Source organism: Nicotiana tomentosiformis, chromosome 2 (genome assembly GCF_000390325.3).
Source record: "Nicotiana tomentosiformis chromosome 2, ASM39032v3, whole genome shotgun sequence".
NCBI lineage: Eukaryota > Viridiplantae > Streptophyta > Magnoliopsida > Solanales > Solanaceae > Nicotiana > Nicotiana tomentosiformis.
Window position 1 is genome coordinate 42,283,840 of NC_090813.1, and position 18,995 is coordinate 42,302,834.

Consider the following 18,995-nt stretch of genomic DNA (forward strand, 5'->3'; position numbering starts at 1 on the left):
CTATCTCACCACGAACTTGGACAAAACCTCAATAATTTGCGCTTGAATCAAGTTTTAACACAAACAGTTTAGGGGACTACATGACGAAATTGATACAAGTTTAGAAACGTCGATTCTCTAGTGTCTTTGCTCATTCTTAAGTAAACTAATTAGAGCCTGCAGGGAGAGGTTTGTGCCTTACTCCCTGAGCTATTTTCTCAAATTAATCGAAATAGTAATACAGATTTTAGTACTGTATTTCAATGATAAAGTGGGTTGATTAATTGCATAAAGTTCGCAAAGTTAATTTGTAATCTATTACAGTTTTCTATATATTGCTTTAGTCTATTTAAACCTTGTATAATGTTTTGATTTCAGAAACATAATCGAATCAATTAGTGGTTCATTTTATTTCTAAAATTTATTAAAGTAGTGACTGTAAACTTTACCCAAACCTGTTGAAGTGCACGGATACATTTCTATAAAGGTTTCAATCTTTTACGTTCCCCTCCCTCACTATAGTATGTTACACCTCCACTCCGTCAATTTTTTATTTTAAATAACACCAAGGCAAGAAGAAAAAAGAAAAGGAGAGAGAAATACTTAGTTGAGAGAAGAGTAAAGGATGGACAACTCAGATGGCTGAAGGTGCTATTTCAGTATCATAGAAAATAAATTACCCACAAAAAACATAAGAAAAATGGTGAAACTCATAGTAGGTCTACATGACTATAAAAGCACAACGAACATTTAATTATTTTAGCAATTTCTTTCCTCTATGTCGAAATCAAATGCTATGATTTGACCGGCCAATGAAACTGCCGTCAAATATTACTTGAGGTCTGCCTCATTTTACATGCTAATTAATACCTTCTTATATATAGCACCAAACAATCTAGACAAACTTCTTTTCTTTACTGTATACGGTCGAAACCTATTATTCAGTCCGGTCGAAACCTATTATTCAGTCATACGGACTGGTCGAGATAATAATATTTCGATCAAAAGGTATCTGCGTAAGGTTAGGTCGAGGTCCGAAATAAGGGTGCCATGATTCAAGCTCCAAGACCGATCAAGGATCAACTCGGTATCATTATCGGGCCCATAACCAAATCGAACCACGAGGCAACGCGAAGGTTATCGGAGATGCACAGACCGACCGACACCCACCCCGAATATCAAGACTTCGAGTCAGGATCGAGCTCGAGTCAAGGCCGATGGCTCGATCCAATATCGAGTTCGAGTCAGTATCGAGCTCGCATACAAGGACCGTTGCAACCGCACTAAGGGAGAAAATCCTGTCAGGAATCAGAAAAAAGATAATTCATCATGGGCTCTCCACTATATATTTTATTGTATATAAAGTAGGATCCCTCTACTATAAATGGGGAATTATTGTAAGCATAAGGGACATTCACACATTGTAATAAAAGACTACTTCTCCTATTGAAAGAGAAACCCCTTGAGTTTGTTTTACTTTGTCATACTCATTCTTCTTGCTCACTAATTTATATCCCGTTTCTATAGTCAAGAATCTACACATTTCTATTTTTCTATACGATTTATGTCAAGTTATATCACATATCCTTAGAACTACTTATAAATTTAACTCTACCCGATTTTTTGGGTAAACAGTTTGGCGCCCACCGTGGGGCTAAGGATAACAGTGGTTGTTTTATACAAATCTGCAACACACACCAGTTTATGACCGCCTATTGATGGCTTTACCTATCGACAACGAAGTTGGCCTTCAAGATAAAACCAATAACTTGATACCCAGGGCCGGAAGGCCACTTAACGATGTCACTGAAGCTCGAGTCGAAGTACCTGGAACTCGAGCCGAAGTACCGCTAGATGTCAATTCACAGGTGGCTCTTGAGGCAAACCAACGTTCCAACAACAACAACAATAACAACCCAGTATAATCCTACAAGTGGGGTCTGGGGAGGGTAGAGTATACGCAGACCTTACCCCTACCCCCAGAAGGATAGCGAGGCTGTTTCCGAAAGATCCTCAGCTCGAGAAGAAGAAAAAACAACGTTCTGAACCGGAAAAAAATATTCATGGCGGTACTCGATCTGTAGCTCGAGACACCCATAACGTGGAGGAGATCGGAGTCAGCTTGCGTATGATCTTTGAAATGTTACAAGCCCAACAAGTAGCGATAGCTCAGTTGCAGAGCCAAACCCAGTTACCAAGCAGGCCAGAGCCCAGTCAACCTCGAAAAATTACCCACAGAACGGAGCCAGCCATAGTAAGGTCAAACGAGCAAGAATCGGGGAATACTCCCGAAATTGCTAGAATACTTGAAGAGTTCACAAAACGAATCGAAGCCAACGATAAAAAAGTAGAAACATGTCATTCCAGGGTCGATCAGATCCTAGGGGCTCCACCAATGATAAAAGGGCTGGATTCCAAACAATTCGTACAAAAACCTTTCCCCTCGAGTGCAGCCCCAAAACCAATCCCCAAAGAATTTCGTATGCCCGAAATCCCCAAGTATAACGGTACGACCGATCCCAACGAACACGTCACCTCTTACACATGTACCATCAAAAGCAACGATCTAGAGGATGATGAAATCAAATCCGTTTTGTTGAAAAAATTCGGAGAGACCCTCTCGAAAGGGGCGATGATTTGGTATCACAACCTGCCACCAAATTCCATAGACTCATTTGCCATGTTGACAGATTCTTTTGTGAAGGCACATGCCGGTGCCATAAAAGTTGCATCAAGAAAATCAGACATTTTTAAAGTAAATCAAAGGGATAATGAAATGCTGAGGGAGTTCGTGTCCCGATTTCAAATGGAACGCATGGAATTGCCACCGGTCACAGACGATTGGGCCGACCAAGCTTTCACCCAAGGGTTGAACGAGCAAAGTTCGATAGCATCACGCCGGCTGAAGGAAAATTTGATCGAGTATCCGGCAATAACTAGGGCAGATGTACACAATCGATACCAGTCAAAAATCAGGGTCGAAGACGACCAATTAGGAGCCCCTCTCGGATCCATGCATCAGAGCAAGTCGGCTATTAAAAACCAGAGGGACGTCGATAGAGAGCAGAGGTCAAACATAGACCGATATCAACCATACGTCGTCGATTGAATGAACAACGGTTCAGCACGCAATGCCTCCCAAAACCATCGAAGGAGTGATCGAGGACAGAATTCTCGGGGACTTATGAGAAAGAGTGGCTTCGATAAACATGCCGATCCTATAGAGGCACCTCGGCTATCAAAGTACAATTTCAGCGTCGATGCATCGGGCATTGTATCGGCGATCGAAAGAATCAAAGATACTAGGTGGCCCAGACCCATGCAAACCGACCCTTCTCAAAGGAACCCGAACTCGGTGTGCAAATATCATGGTACGCATGGCCACAGAACCGAAGATTGCAGACAATTAAGAGAAGAGGTAGCCCGTTTGTTCAATGAAGACCACCTTCGAGAGTTCCTCAGTGACCGAGCCAAGAATCACTTCAGAGAAAGGGACGCTAACAGAAAAGATAAACAAGAGGAACCTCAGCATATCATTCATATGATCATCGATGAGGTCGACACTCCACAGGGACCCGTACTCAAACGCGGCAAGGTACCGACCACAGGGGAGAAACGAACTCGAGGTTATGTACCCGAGGGCACTTTATCATTCGAAATTGAAGAAGCGGAAGGCATTTCTCAGCCTCACAACGACACTCTGGTAATTTTTATCCTATTAAATAAAGTTCAAGTTAAGCGTGTTCTAGTAGATCCAGGTAGCTCTGCGAATATCATCCGATCTTGGGTAGTGGAGCAGCTCGGTTTGCAGAATCAAGTCGTGCCCACAGCTCGGGTATTAAACGGCTTCAATATAGCCAGCGAAATGACTAAAGGGGAAATTATTCTACCCGTGAATGTGGCTGGAACCATCTAAAATACCAAGTTCCACGTAATCGAAGGCGACATGAGATACAATGCCCTACTCGGAAGACCTTGGATCCACAATATGAGGGCAGTGCCTTCGACCCTCCACCAAGTGATGAAATTCCCTACGTCGAACGGTGTGAAAACAGTATACGGGGAGCAACATGCTGCGAAGGAAATATTTGCGATCGATGAGGTAACACCGATACCGACGTTATCGGCCTCAGAAAGGCCGGGCACAAAAGATAGGCGAGAAACCAAATAGCAATCACAACCACCAATCTCGACCGAATCGGTGAAGCAGGAAATAGAAGATGACGAGGAAGAGTTTCCGACACCTCGAACTTTTATCGTCCCCGACGACTCCGACGCCACCAAATCGACGGTCGAAGAACTAGAGAAGGTTATATTAATCGAATATCTGCCCGAGAGAAAGGTATACCTGGGAACGAGATTGACCCCCCGAACTCAGGAAAAAACTTATTCAATTTCTTATTGATAACATAGATTATTTTGCTTGGTCCCATTTAGACATGGTAGAGATCCCACCGTCCATAACAACGCACCAGCTGAGCTTGGACCCTAGGTTCAAATCAGTGAAGCAAAAAAGAAGACCTCAGTCCGAGGTGAAGCACGTATTTGTAAAGGATGAGGTAACTAAACTTCTCAAAATAGGCTCAATTCGGGAAGTAAAATATCCCGAGTGGTTAGCCAATGTAGTTGTAGTCCCTAAAAGGGGGAACAAACTTAGAATGTTTGTAGATTATAAAGATCTAAACAAATCATGCCCCAAAGATTCTTTTCCACGGCCTAGCATCGATCGCATGATCGATGCCACAGTTGGCCACGAGATCCTTACTTTTCTCGACGCCTATTCCAGGTACAATCAAATTCGAATGAACCCGGAGGACCAAGAAAATACTTCATTTATCACCAAGTATGGAACCTATTGCTATAATGTAATGCCATTCGGGCTAAAAAACGCAGGAGCTACTAACAACGCCTAGTGAATAAAATGTTCGAAGAACAAATAGGTAAATCGATGGAAGTTTATATTGATGACATGCTAGTTAAGTCCCTGCACGGAGAGGACCATTTGACTCATTTGCAGGAAACGTTCAAAATCTTAAGGAAATACAACATGAAGCTCAACCCCGAGAAATGTGCTTTCGGCGTTGGATCGGGTAAGTTCCTTGGTTTCATGGTATCTAATCGGGGAATCGAGATCAACCCCGACAAAATTAAGGCCATCGAAGACATCACCGTCGTGGATAGTGTGAAAGCAGTACAAAGGCTAACCGGATGGATAGCTGCCTTAGGCCGATTCGTTTCGAGGTCGTCAGATCGAAGCCACAAATTTTTCTCTCTACTCAAAAAGAAGAATGATTTCGCCTGGACCTCGGAATGCCAGCAGGCACTAGAACAATTGAAGCGGTACCTATCGAGCCCGCCACTACTTCGCACTCCGAAGGCAGATGAGAAACTTTACTTATACTTGGCGGTATCGAAAATCGCACTAAGTGGCGTCCTAGTCCGAGAAAAACAAGGTGCACAGTTTCCTGTTTATTATGTAAGTCGGACCTTAGGAGAAGCGGAGACTAGATACCCACACTTAGAGAAATTGGCACTCGCACTGATAAGCGCCTCTAGAAAGTTAAGACCGCACTTTCAATGTCACCCCATATGCATTTTAACCACTTACCCACTTCGTAATATGCACAAGCCCGAGCTATCGGGTCGATTGGCCAAATGGGCCGTCGAACTCAGTGGGTATGATATCGAATATCAAACTCGTACGACCATCAAGTCCCAAATTTTATCGGACTTCGTGGCCGATTTCACGCCAACCCTCGTACACAAAGTTGAAAAAGAACTCTTATTAAAATCGGGTACGTCGTCGGGGCTTTGGACCCTCTACACGGATGGTGCTTCAAATGTGAAGGGGTCCGGGCTTGGCATCGTATTGAAACCTTCCATAGGTGGCATTATTAGGCAATCCATCAAAACCACTATATTAACTAACAATGAGGCCGAGTACGAGGCCATGATTGCAGGTCTCGAGCTAGCTAAAAGCCTGAGAACAGAAGTCATTGAAGCCAAATGTGACTCTTTACTAGTGGTGAACCAAGTAAACAAAACTTTCGAGGTTCGAGAAGATAGGATGCAAAGGTATTTGGACAAACTACAGGTAACTCTACACCGTTTCATAGAATGGACCCTACAACATGTGCCTCGAGAACAAAACAGTGAGGCCGACGCACTCGCAAATCTGGGGTCGTCGGTCGAGGAAGATAAGATCGACTCGAGGACTGTCGTTCAACTCTCGAGATCTATAATCGAGGAGGGGCATGCCGAGATAAATTCCACGAGCTTAACCTGGGATTGGAGGAATAAGTATATTGAATACTTAAAGAACGGAAAACTCCCATCGAACCCTAAAGAATCGAGGGTTCTACGAACCAAGGCTGCTCGATTCACGTTGGTTGAAGATGGAACATTATACAGAAGGACGTTCGACAGACCACTGGCAGTATGCTTGGGACCAGGAGACACCGATTATGTTTTATGAGAGGTCCATGAAGGCACTTGTGGAAACCACTCCGGCGCCGAACCACTAATGCGCAAAATCATCAGAGCAGGATACTACTGGGATAGCATGGAGAAGGACACTAAGGAGTTCGTTCGAAAATGTGATAAATGTCAAAGGTTTGCATCAATGATCCATCAACCCGGAGAGCATCTTCATTCGGTCATTTCTCCATGGCCATTCATGAAATGGGGAATGGATATCGTCGGCCCTCTACCATCGGCCCCAGGTAAAGCTAAATTCATTTTGTTTATGACTGATTATTTCTCTAAATGGGTTGAAGCACAGGCGTTCGAAAAGGTGAGAGAGAAAGAGGTTATAGATTTCATCTGGGATCACATCGTGTGTCGATTTCGGATACCAGCAGAAATAACATGCGACAATGGTAAGCAATTTATCGGCGGCAAAGTGACAAAATTTCTCGAAGATCATAAAATAAAAAGAATACTGTCAACACCATATCATCCTAGTGGGAACGGACAGGCCGAATCAACGAACAAAACTATCATCCAAAACCTGAAGAAAAGATTGAACGAAGCTAAGGGAAAGTGGAGAGAAATTCTGGCCGAGGTCCTTTGGGCATATCAGACAACATCTAAATCCAGTACGGGAGCGACTCCGTTTTCCTTAGTGTATGGCTCCGAAGCTTTAATCCCAGTCGAAGTCGGAGAACCCAGCGCAAGGTTCTGACATACATTGGAAGAGTCGAACCACGAGGCTATGAATACTAGCCTCGAATTATTAGATGAAAAACGAGAAGCAGCACTGGTTCGAATGGCTGCACAAAAACAACGAATCGAAAGGTACTACAATAGAAGAACCAAACTCCGCCATTTCAAGGCCGGGGACTTGGTCCTAAGGAAGGTCACCATAAACACTCGAGATCCTAATGAAGGGAAGCTCGGCCCAAACTGGGAAGGACCCTATCAAGTCCTCGATATAGTCGGAAAAAGGGTCTTATAAACTCGGAACAATGGACGACAAACCATTACCAAACAATTGGAACATATCACTTCTCAAACGATATTATTGTTAGGGTATGAATTTTTCCTTTCTATCGTCTATATATATATATATATATATATATATATATTCAACACTAACTCATTGCATGAATTCGACAAAAGACACCAAGACCCCTAGTTTTAAAGCACGCGTTGTACTCTTTTTTTCCTTAGTTCGGCTTTTGTCCCAAATGAATTTTTCCGGCAAGGTTTTTAACGAGGCAACAACTATGTGCTACTTGAGGGCAATTCAATAGTATCTGAGGCTTCTTCATAATCAACCTCGAATACTGGGGGGCTACCATCGAATAAATCAAGTTCGACACAAGAAAGTTATTTCATATCAAATTCATGTCGGACAGGATCTCAATAGAGAAAAGTGTAAGGGCCAAATGGTCAAAACGAACCATGCCCACGTAGTTTTGCTCGAACCCTGGCACAAGATACAAACACATGTATAATGACTTATAAAGGAAAACTTCTTCTCCTCAGATATCTCATACTTTGAAAACATCTTCCTATTTCATGATTCAAATAGGCTTAAGAGCCAAGCCAACCACCATCAAAAGGATTTCGAGTTCGAGAAAACCACTCACTCGACCATAAAAGGCATACGGGCTATGAATACTTTGAGTTCGAAGCAATCACTCACTCAATTATTAAGGCCTAAGGGCTATTTTACATCAAGTTAGAGCAAACCACTCACTCGATCATAAAAAGCCTATGGGCTACAATACTTCGAGTTTGAGTTCGAAGCAATCACTCACTCAATTATTAAAGCCTAAGGGCTATCTTACATCGAGTTCGAGCAAACCACTTACTCGACCATAAAAGGCCTGCGGGCTACGAATACTTTGAGTTCGAAGCAATTACTCACTCAATTATTAAAGCCTAAGGGCTATCTTACATCGTGTTCGAGAAAACCACTCACTCGACCATAAAAGGCCTACGGGCTATGAATACTTTGAGTTCGAAACAATCACTCACTCAATTATTAAAGACTAAGGGCTATCTTACATCGAGTTTGAGAAAACCACTCACTCGACCATAAAAGGCCTACGGGCTACGAATACTTTGAGTTCGAAGCAATCACTCACTCAATTATTAAAGCCTAAAGGGCTATCTTACATCGAGTTCGAGCAAACCACTCACTCGATCATAAAAAGCCTACGAGCTACAATACTTCGGGTTTGAGTTCGAAGCAATCACTCACTCAATTATTAAAGCCTAAGGGCTATCTTACATCGAGTTCGAGCAAACCACTCACTACAATACTTCGAGTTCGAGTTCAAATAATCACTCACTCGACTGTCAAGCCTAAGTGCTATCTTACATCGAGTTCGAGCAAACCACTCACTCGATCATAAAAAGCCTACGGGCTACAATACTTCGAGTTCGAATAATCATTCACTCGACTATCAAGCCTAAGGGCTATCTTACATCGAGTTCGAGCAAACCACTCACTCGATCATTAAAAGCCTACGGGTTGTAACACTCCGAGTTCGAGTTCGAGCGATCACTCACTCAACTATTAAGCCTAAGGGCTATCTTACTTCAAGCTCAAAATAATCACTCACTCAATTATTAAACTTAGGGACCAACACAGCAAGAGTTTGAGGCTTTGTTCTCACTTAAATCGGACCGAAAGGGTTCCATCACTCCAAAGTTCAAGATAACTCAGCTCAAAGAACCGCCAAAAAACTAGGTTGCAATAACAAAATCTTCACAAAAGCAAAAGCACGTTTAAACATAAAACTGAGAAGGCATCCAAAAGAAGCTCTATTATTAACAAAAGGGGGTATGTACAAAGAGACCGGTCAAAAGTTCGCAAAAGGGAAACTAAGTCCTAACTGCGGCCGGTGTCAATATCTCCTTCGGGAGCTGCTTCTCTTTCGGACTCCTTATCGGACCCTCCTCGACTGCCTTTCTCATCATCGTCTTCGTCGTCGAAGGAAACAAGCTGCCTGGCTTCAACTTTGAGCGCCTTAGCTCGGGCAATCTCCTCGGAAAGTTCAAAACCTCGAGTGTGGATTTCCTCAGGGGTTTCCCTCCGGGATTGGCACTTTGCCAAGTCGGTAACCCGTTTCTCTCGGTCAGAAGCCTCCCTTAGCTACATTTGAGCAGCCTCGGCATCGGCCCGATACACAGCAATAGACTTGTCTGCCATGACTTTCGATGACTCAACCTCCGCCCTGGCCTCAGCAAGCCCTGTTTCAAGCTCCTCGATCCTCCTGGCCTGAGCCGAACTTTTTTGCTTGACACCTTGAAGCTGAACATCGGCCGATAATAGTTTGGCCAAGATAGTTTTTTTTTTTTTGCGGCCAGGCGGTCGATAGTCTCCTTCCACCGATCACATTCGGCCTTGATTTGATCGACTTCTCCCCGAAGCAACCCGATCTTTTCAACTTTTTGTTGCAGCTGAGATAACGAAGGGTTAGCTTTCACAGTTGGGTCGAAACCATACTCTAACAGAACGATGCTCACCTGTTTATCTAGTTCGGCCTCTTCTTCACGAGCCTTGGAAAAATCTGGTTGGAGGTCCTTTATAACCTCGTCCTTTTGGCCACAAAGAAGCTTCAGAGCATCTCTCTCCCCCGAGACCTTTTGAAGCTCGACCTCACACTGGCTGAGATCGGCTCGAAACTTGCTAAGGGCCTACACAAAAGGGAAAAAACGCAAGTCAAGTTTAGAAAAAAAATAAAGAAACCAAGCGCGGTAAAATCATTACTCGAGAAATGAAACGTTTGGCCTCTTCTAGAAGAATAGAAGTGTCACTAATATCGGAGGCATCATCGACTCCAGTAAAGCAATCCCGAAAAGGATCCCCTACACTAGAGCCTCCACCCATATCGAGGGTCTTCAATTCTCGAGCTTCTCTTAATGCCTCCTCGGAAAAGGTCGGAAGAGAAGGCAAATGACCCACTATCATGGTCCCAAGCAAATCGCTCGGGACGCTCTGATCGAGCCTCAGTGTATCAGAACCAGCCCCGACCGGTATAGCCGCCATCGGCTCAGAAGGTCTGGCAACCTCGATGGCTTTCGCAGATCGGACCACCAGTGCCAGAGCATCCTCCTCTTCTTCTTCTTCTTCTTCTTCATCTCTTAGTCGTTGCCGAGTCCGTCGCAAGAGCGATTACCTTCTTCCTCACCCTTCGAGTTTTGGGCTTGGGGTCCTCTGACTGAGAGACAGTTTTTCGCTTTTTATCTTTCCCCCGTTTCGGAACCGGGGACTTGGTTCCTTCCTCACCACTCGAAGGCCTCAAAACGGCATCCTTGGTCACGCCTGCATGAAAGGAAGTCAGTAACGAATGGAGCATAAAAAATATTTCAAAAAACATGAAAAGGGACCCTTACCGTGATTCTTGGCCTCCCATCTACCTTTTGCCAATTCACGCCAAGCGCGTTTGGCATAAGAGGAAGTCGAGGCTAACTTCCGAACCCAATCCTCGATGTCAGGTACCGCTTGTGGCATCCAAGGGACAACTGTATATCGGAGGGAGATATCAGAGAGAATCGGAGAAAGATACAAGAAACAAAGTTTTATAAAAATCACTTACGGTTGAAATTCCATTCCTCGGGGAACGACATCTTCTCTTCTGGGATAAGGTCACGGGTCCTCACCCGAATAAAGCGGCCCATCCAACCCCGATCCTTGTCTTTATCGATGCTCGACATTAAAGCTTTCGTTGCCCGACAGTGGAGCCTGATTAGTCCTCGAAAGATTTGAGGTCGATACAATCATATGAGGTGATTTAGAGTAGAATCCAACCCCCCGGCCTTGCTCGAGAAGAAGCGAAGTATGATCACTATGCGCCATAGAGAAGGATGAATTTGGCCGAGAGTGACCTGATATCTGTTGCAAAAATAAATGATCACTGGGTCGACGGGACCCAACGTGAAGGGGTAAGTATAAACACTTAAAAACCCCTCCACGTGAGTGATGGTGCTCTCTTCGGGAGAGGAAATTTGCAACACAACCTCGGGACCCCAGTTGCAGTCTTTCCTCACGGCCTCGAGATAGCCCTTTGTTATTGAGCACATGTACATCGACACATGCTCACATCGGCCCGGAACCGACGAAGGATTTTCAACCTTAAAATTGGTCTTTAGAATACACGGGCCAGGAACATACTCGTGGGGAGGCGGCTCCGCCGGTGCCTTGTCGCCGGACGGCCGGGAAGAGGAAGCTTTCTCCTTCTGCGGTACGGCTTTTGAGGTTTTTGCCATTGGTATAAGTAAAAGAAAAGTAAAGGAAGATAAAAGGATGATGGTGTCAAACGCTGATGAAAGTGGCTCTACAAGCGGCGAAATAGAGGCGGAAAGAGTAAGAAAATTTGGGGTTTTGATTAGAGTAACATATTAACTTTGATTTGGGAACGGGCTATTTATTGGATAAACAAAGGCGGTTCAATCTCATATAATGGCCGACATCGACTGACGCGCACTAAATGCCTCGGTAAGCTGAACCGACGGGACAGCTACCACGTGCGTCATGGTCGGACTCGGTGCTGACGTCAATATATATCTAATCACACCGTTGGAAATCATGTCGTTTCTCGTTACATCCTTCTCGAGAAACGAGGGGACTATCTGTATACGGTCGGAACCTATTATTCAGTCGTACAGACTGGTCGAGATAATAATACTTCGATCAAAAGATATCTGCGTAAGGTCAGGTCGAGGTCCGAAGTAAGGGTGCCATGATTCGAGCTCCAAGACCGATCAAGGATCAGCTCGGTATCATTATCGGGCCCATAACCAAATCGAACCACGAGGCAACGCGAAGGTTGTCGGAAATGCACAGACCGACCGACACCCACCCCGAATATCAAGACTTCGAGTCAGGATCGAGCTCGAGTCAAGGCCGATGGCTCGATCCAATATCGAGTTCGAGTCAGTATCGAGCTCGCAGACAAGGGCCGTTTCAACCGCACTAAGGGAGAAAATCCTGTCAGAAATCAGGAAAAAGACAATTCATCATGGGCTCTCCACTATATATTTTATTGTATATAAAGTAGGATCCCTCTACTATAAAGGGGAGATTATTGTAAGCATAAGAGACATTCACACATTGTAATAAAAGACTACTTCTCCTATTGAAAGAGAAACCCCTTGAGTTTGTTTTACTTTGTCATACTCATTCTTCTTGCTCACTAATTATTATCCCGTTTCTATAGTCAAGAATCTACACATTTCCATTTTTCTGTACGATTTATGTCAAGCTATATCACATATCCTTAGAACTACTTATAAATTTAACTCTACCCGATTTTCTGGGTAAACATTTTCCGTTAAGATAAAGTTCATATACTAATGTTTATTTTTCTACTCCTCGTTTTTAGCTTGAGTGTGGTGGATTTTGAATTTAGCCCTCTACGTTAGTCAAAGCTTTAAAAATGTCTGCATCAGTATTTTGCTTAAACGCTTTGCAGTACAGCTAGCCCATTGAAATCCTTTTCTACCTAATCTCTGTTACAACCTCCTCTCCCTCTTAACAAACTAAAACACTCACAAAATTGTCTCTACCATTTCACTTATATAAATATGCCTCTTAATTCCTTTTCTCATCATCCATTCGAACAACTGTTTGATAGCTTCTACGCTCTAGCCAAGAAAAATGGCAAAGCAGACAAATTTTTTCCCGCTCCTAGGCTTCCTTGTCATTGGATTTCTTTGTTTCATTTGTCTGCCTGCTGAGGCTGCCCTTAAGAAATATCAGTTTGATGTTAGTGTCTTCAATTTCAAAATGTGCTTTTGTTTACTTTGGTTTCTAGCTATTTTTGTTTCTTTGTCCACTCATTTACCAACTTTCTGTGTTTTACAGGTTCAAGTGGCAAATGTGAGCAGATTGTGCCATGCAAAACCAATTGTTACAGTTAATGGGAGATTTCCCGGGCCAACTATATATGCTAAAGAAGGAGATAGAGTTCAAATCAACGTTACTAACTATGCACAATATAACTTGTCCATTCACTGGTAACAACAGTGAATTCTGATAAAAATTGCAAAACATTTTGAAGTCTGTCAAATGTTAGAGGCTCAAACAGGATGTTTTTATTCTGATTCTTGCAGGCATGGATTGAAACAATATCGCAATGGTTGGGCAGACGGGCCAGCTTACATAACTCAGTGCCCTATTCAGACAGGAAATAGCTATGTTTATGACTTCAATATAACAGGACAAAGAGGAACCTTATGGTGGCATGCACACATTCTTTGGCTAAGAGCAACAGTCTATGGTGCTATAGTGATCATGCCACAGCAAGGAACTCCCTTCCCTTTCCCTCAACCAGATAGGGAAGAAGTACTTGTACTAGGTGAGTGTGGCGTTCATTAGTATATATAGAATTCGACCCAGAAATTTGTTGACCTTCTTTTATGGAAAAGCATGAATAAAACATGCGGTTGCTTCATTTGATCATGCTGCAGGAGAATGGTGGAATGCTGATGTTGAAGAAGTCGAGAAACAAGGAAACGCCTTGGGCATACCTCCTAATATGTCTGATGCCCATACAATCAACGGAAAGCCAGGGCCTCTTTTTCCATGTTCTGAGAAACGTAAGAATTAAGAAATTGACATTGACTGGAGTATTTCAACCTTGTATATGAGAAAAATATGGCTGTTAGAGTGTTTGGCTCCAACATCATTTAATATTTGCATTTCTTTTTCAGATACTTTTGCCATGGAAGTTGAAAAAGGGAAGACATACCTGTTAAGAATCATCAACGCTGCTCTCAATGATGAGCTGTTTTTTTCCCTGGCTAATCATACCTTCACAGTGGTGGAAATTGATGCAGTCTACACGAAACCATTCACTACAGAGGCCATTCTGATTGCGCCAGGGCAGACTACAAACGTTCTGGTTCGTGCCAACCAAATTCCAGGAAGATACTTCATGGCTGCAAGGGCATTCATGGATGCTCCAATCTCTGTGGATAACAAGACTGCTACTGCTATATTCCAGTACAAGGGAATCCCACAAACTCTACTGCCAAAACTTCCAACCTTGCCTGAACAAAATGACACAGACTTTGCTTTGACCTATAACTCTAAACTCAAAAGCCTAAATACCCCTAAATATCCAGCAAACGTTCCCCTAAATGTTGATCGACACCTCTTGTTTACAGTAGGCCTAGGAATAAATCCTTGTCCCACCTGTCTAAATGGAACTCGGCTAACGGCTTCTCTCAACAACATTACCTTTAGCATGCCACAAACTGCACTTCTTCAAGCTCATTACTTCAACATTAAGGGTGTATACACTCCAGATTTCCCAGACATACCACCTACTCAATTCAATTTTACAGGGGCACCTCTTACAGCCAACCTAAGGACAAATCTAGGCACAAGGCTTAATAAGATTGCTTTCAATTCCACTATCGAACTAGTTATCCAAGACACCAACTTGTTATCGGTGGAATCACATCCTTTCCATCTCCACGGCTACAATTTCTTTGTGGTTGGAACTGGTGTCGGAAACTTTGATCCCAAAAAGGATCCAGCAAAATATAACCTGGTTGATCCTGTAGAAAGAAATACTGTAGGTGTTCCAACGGGTGGTTGGACTGCTATTCGGTTCAGAGCTGATAACCCAGGTACCTAGTTTACAACCAACTTTAGTTAATGAACTTTTTCTATATATTGTTTCTCATTTATTCTTAACATATCCAATTTTTTGTGAAGGGGTCTGGTTTTTCCACTGTCATCTGGAGTTGCACACAGGATGGGGACTAAAAACAGCATTTTTAGTGGAAAATGGACCAGGATCAGATCATAATATTCTGCCTCCACCCAAGGATCTTCCACGCTGCTAATTCACCAGGCTTTCGTTCTTATCTGTACAGATGGATATCTTGTGCATCTTTACAAAATTTGCTTCATGTTCCATATGGAGGCAAAAGGCTTCGAGGATCATACACATCTAAGAAAGGAGTTTCTATCGAGAAAATCAAAGAGATTCGTTGTAGTTTGAGTTGTAATAAAGGTCCACAAGATTTTGGACTGTTGTTTTTATGAACTTCCCTGATTCATTTAATATCTACTAGTTGCATTGAAATACGTATGTCGATACTTGCTTTTGACTTGATAAGTTTATCAACTACAGCAAACATGAATCAATCTAATTAAGCACCCGGATCATCTCCTAAAATATTTCAATCATCCATATAAGATAATGCCAAGATGCCCACACAAAACCAAGAAAACACTTTGAAGTAACAGTCTATACTTCAGGAAAACCAACATCCTAGCTATTTTGTTAAAAAACATCAGAAGAAAAAGACATTTTAATTTCCTAAGGTGGCATTTGATGGGTTTGGGGTTTGATTTATGTTTGGTTTTGGGAGAATTAGTTTTGACTTTGGATTTTGAGATAATTTGCATATTTTGGATTTGTTTTTATAAAATTGGTTTGTACACCTATTGTGTCTGAAAATATCACTAAACGGATTAATATCGGTGAATAAGGTAATTTAAAGCCAAGTAGACTGAACTATTTACAACAATAGTTTAAGAAATGGTCAAAATGCAATTGGCAAAAAGTTGCAACAGTTCACATGCATGCTATGATGAAGAAAAAATCCATTAAGTTTGTAAACAATGAACTAGGAGGCCAAATCAAAAGCAGATCAAGATGAACCTTTCAAGATCAAGACAAGGCCCTAATCATTCATGTGGCGACCAAAGAGAAACCGGACTATTGATTATGGATTTTTGGTTACGAAGTATATAGAAGAGCTCAGAATTAATCCTAGCTGGGCAATAAAGAATTTCAAGCTCATGTGAAAAGAACTCACAAGTGTACACTTGGTATATATCAATCTTACAGGGCAAAGAGGATGGCACTACACGTGATTAAAGGAACCAAAGAAGAACAATTTAATATGTTGTGGGACCATTGTGCGGAACTATGAAGGAGTAATCCAAGGACTACATGTATTTTGAAGCTGGATGATGGATGATTATCCAAAAATAATTGTCAGAGGCAAGAAAAGATTGTTTAGGCTCTATTTTTGCTATGCAGCATGTAAACAAGGGTTCTTAGCTGGATATAGACCAATTATAGGGCTGATGGTTGCCATTTGAAAGGACATCAAATGCTTTTAGATCTATTTTTGATGAGGACTTTGAAGTCAATAATTCTAGTGATGTTTAAATGCTTTAAATGTTTCCATTTTAGAGTTACATACAGCTTAATGCTTTTAGATTCTTATTGTATCATAGTTTATAGGTAAGCAGAAAGCACTTTTGCAGTAAGAGAAATATGAATATAAATGCATGATCAGCAGATGTTAGTAGAGAATGCAAACCTTAGTCCTGAGCTTTCACGCTAGACATTTTCAATATCATTAAGTTGAAGCAAACAATTTGACAACTGCCTCCTCTCTCAGCAGTGTTAAGAATTAATCTTGCTCGCGTGTTAGTATCATAGGAAAAGTTTTTCTATCAGCGGAGAGGCTCCATTGATGTTGAGTATTTATTACCTATAGATAGAAATCATTTCTTTATCAACATACAATAACATGTTCTTGTCGAAAGTACTCATAGAATTCAATCAAAGTTCTTTTCTTTCTTTCTTGCAACAATGATATTTAGATATATTTTCAATACACCACACAAAAGTTCAATATTACGAGATTATAAGAATTAGCAGAAGCATTCTAAGCAATCAACAAATCAAATAAGACGTGAATTCAAAATAGAGCATTTGATCACTTTCTTGGTGATATCTATGCTTGCTAAACTTCAACTACTAGTGTAGGTATTCATATCTTTTCTATACTTAACCAATTCATCAGAAAATATGTACATATATACTGCAATTGCAGATACGTACATAATCATATAAGCGAGTATAAGCACTTGCACAGTTGCAAAGGCTTCTCTGTCTCACTTCCCCATTATTGTGTATTGGGCATGATATCAAACACTGCATGCCATTTGGACGGAGAATAGTTTAGCTGTAAGGAACAAGATGAAATTCTACATCTGATGTCCTCTCCTACAGTTTGCAAATTATATGAATTTGCTACTGAGATTAGTAATGTGGAAGTGGCCAAAAGGTGCAGCAGAAAAAGAGAGAGAATGGCTTGCTACATACATCATTCCCATTTATAACATAGCTTGTAATTGCGAAAAATCGAAAGAGACATCGACAAGTATCCAAAAAATCGGAGCAAAATACCTAGAATCGTCAGTAACCTCCATGAAATATGCTAAAAAAAATCTTGTAGGTTTGGTCAAATTTAGGTCAGATAAGCTTGCACGGAAATTGGGGAAGTAGTGCATTCTCGTATGTTTTCATCAAATGTAGCTCACATGAGCTTGTGTTCTGAGAGAAAGGGAAAGTATACTTCATTCTAGAAGAGAATTTACAATTAGCAGAAAAGGACATATGTTAATTTCCTAGGTGGCATTTGATCGTGATTTATGTTTGGTTTTCGGAGAATTTTGGCTATGGCTGAGAAAACTTTGCAATATTTTGGATTTGGTTTCGCAAATAATATTTTGTGAAACTTTTATGTTTGAAAATATCACTAAACCCTAAACCCAATTAATATGGGTGAAAAAGGTACTACAATCACAACTATCTATAACACTATTCTCGTATAACATTCATTCACTATAAAAGTCAAGTTTGATTATTGCTGTAACAACACTTTCCTGTAACTTAAAAAAAATCTCAAAACAAACGAAATCGTTATAAAGAAATTTGACTGTAATACTTTAAAGCCAAGTAATTTGAATAATTAAGAAATTAGTTTAAGAAAGAAATGGTCAAAATGCAAATGGCAAAAAGTTGCAACCGTAAATGCCATAATAACAATAAATACTTTCTCCGTTTACTTTTATTTGTTCATTATACAAAAAATATATTTTCACTTTTACTTGTCCACTATGCTAAATCAAGAGAAAGACAATTTTTTTTTTATACTTATTTTACCTTTATCATCAACTACTAATTTTCCAAGACTTTTATGATAAAATTATAAAATACATATTCCATTTATTATTTCTTAAGGGATGTGAAAAGTTCAAAGTGGACAATTAAAGGTGAACGAAGAGAGTAATAATAATGATTTATAAAAATAGCCCCTTTTGAAAATGGTAGAAACTTTGTTGCTACTTATAAGTGCCCATTTGGACATAAAATTTGATGGAAGATTTTTGCAAAAAAAAATTCACTTTTTTTCGAAATCAGCGTTTGTTAATAAAATTTTCAATTTTCACTTGAAGATGCATTTTAGAAATTTTTGAAAATTTGTAAAACTGCAAAAAGTTATTTTTCAAAATTATCAATCACAAAACTTCAAAAACAACCCAAACTGAAATTTATGTCCAAACACAACTCTAAATTTCAAATACCATTTTCACTTGAAAAAATTTTTCACCATTTTTTCGAATTTTACAATTCTTATGTCCAAACGACTACTTAATATTAGTGCAATTTCAAGAATTATCTTCAATAAACATAGCAAACTATAAAATTAAAGGGTTAAAAAAAAAGAAGGAATATTCG

At 41.1% G+C, this 18,995-nt stretch overlaps 1 protein-coding gene and 1 long non-coding RNA gene across 4 annotated transcripts; one reads left to right on the top strand and one right to left on the bottom strand.

Moving 5' to 3' along the window:
* The first annotated feature begins 13,048 nt into the window (after nucleotides 1-13,048).
* Nucleotides 13,049-15,533, top strand: LOC138906437 (laccase-11-like). The gene is made up of 6 exons (XM_070195228.1): nucleotides 13,049-13,201; nucleotides 13,301-13,452; nucleotides 13,549-13,793; nucleotides 13,906-14,034; nucleotides 14,149-15,072; nucleotides 15,161-15,533. Exons 1-6 carry the CDS (start codon nucleotides 13,094-13,096, stop codon nucleotides 15,289-15,291), a joined length of 1,689 nt encoding a protein of 562 aa, XP_070051329.1. The 5' UTR covers nucleotides 13,049-13,093; the 3' UTR covers nucleotides 15,292-15,533.
* Nucleotides 13,399-17,962, bottom strand: LOC104090499 (uncharacterized). Of its 3 annotated transcripts, XR_011413825.1 has the most exons (4): nucleotides 17,661-17,954; nucleotides 16,786-16,959; nucleotides 14,187-15,076; nucleotides 13,399-14,074 (listed from the first exon to the last, which is right to left on the bottom strand). It is a non-coding gene; the product is annotated as an uncharacterized lncRNA (long non-coding RNA). The 3 variants fall into 3 exon arrangements; XR_004505487.2 differs by having other exon boundaries at nucleotides 14,187-16,959; nucleotides 17,661-17,962; XR_004505486.2 differs by having other exon boundaries at nucleotides 13,399-14,025; nucleotides 14,187-16,959; nucleotides 17,661-17,961.
* Nucleotides 17,963-18,995: the final 1,033 nt, after the last annotated feature.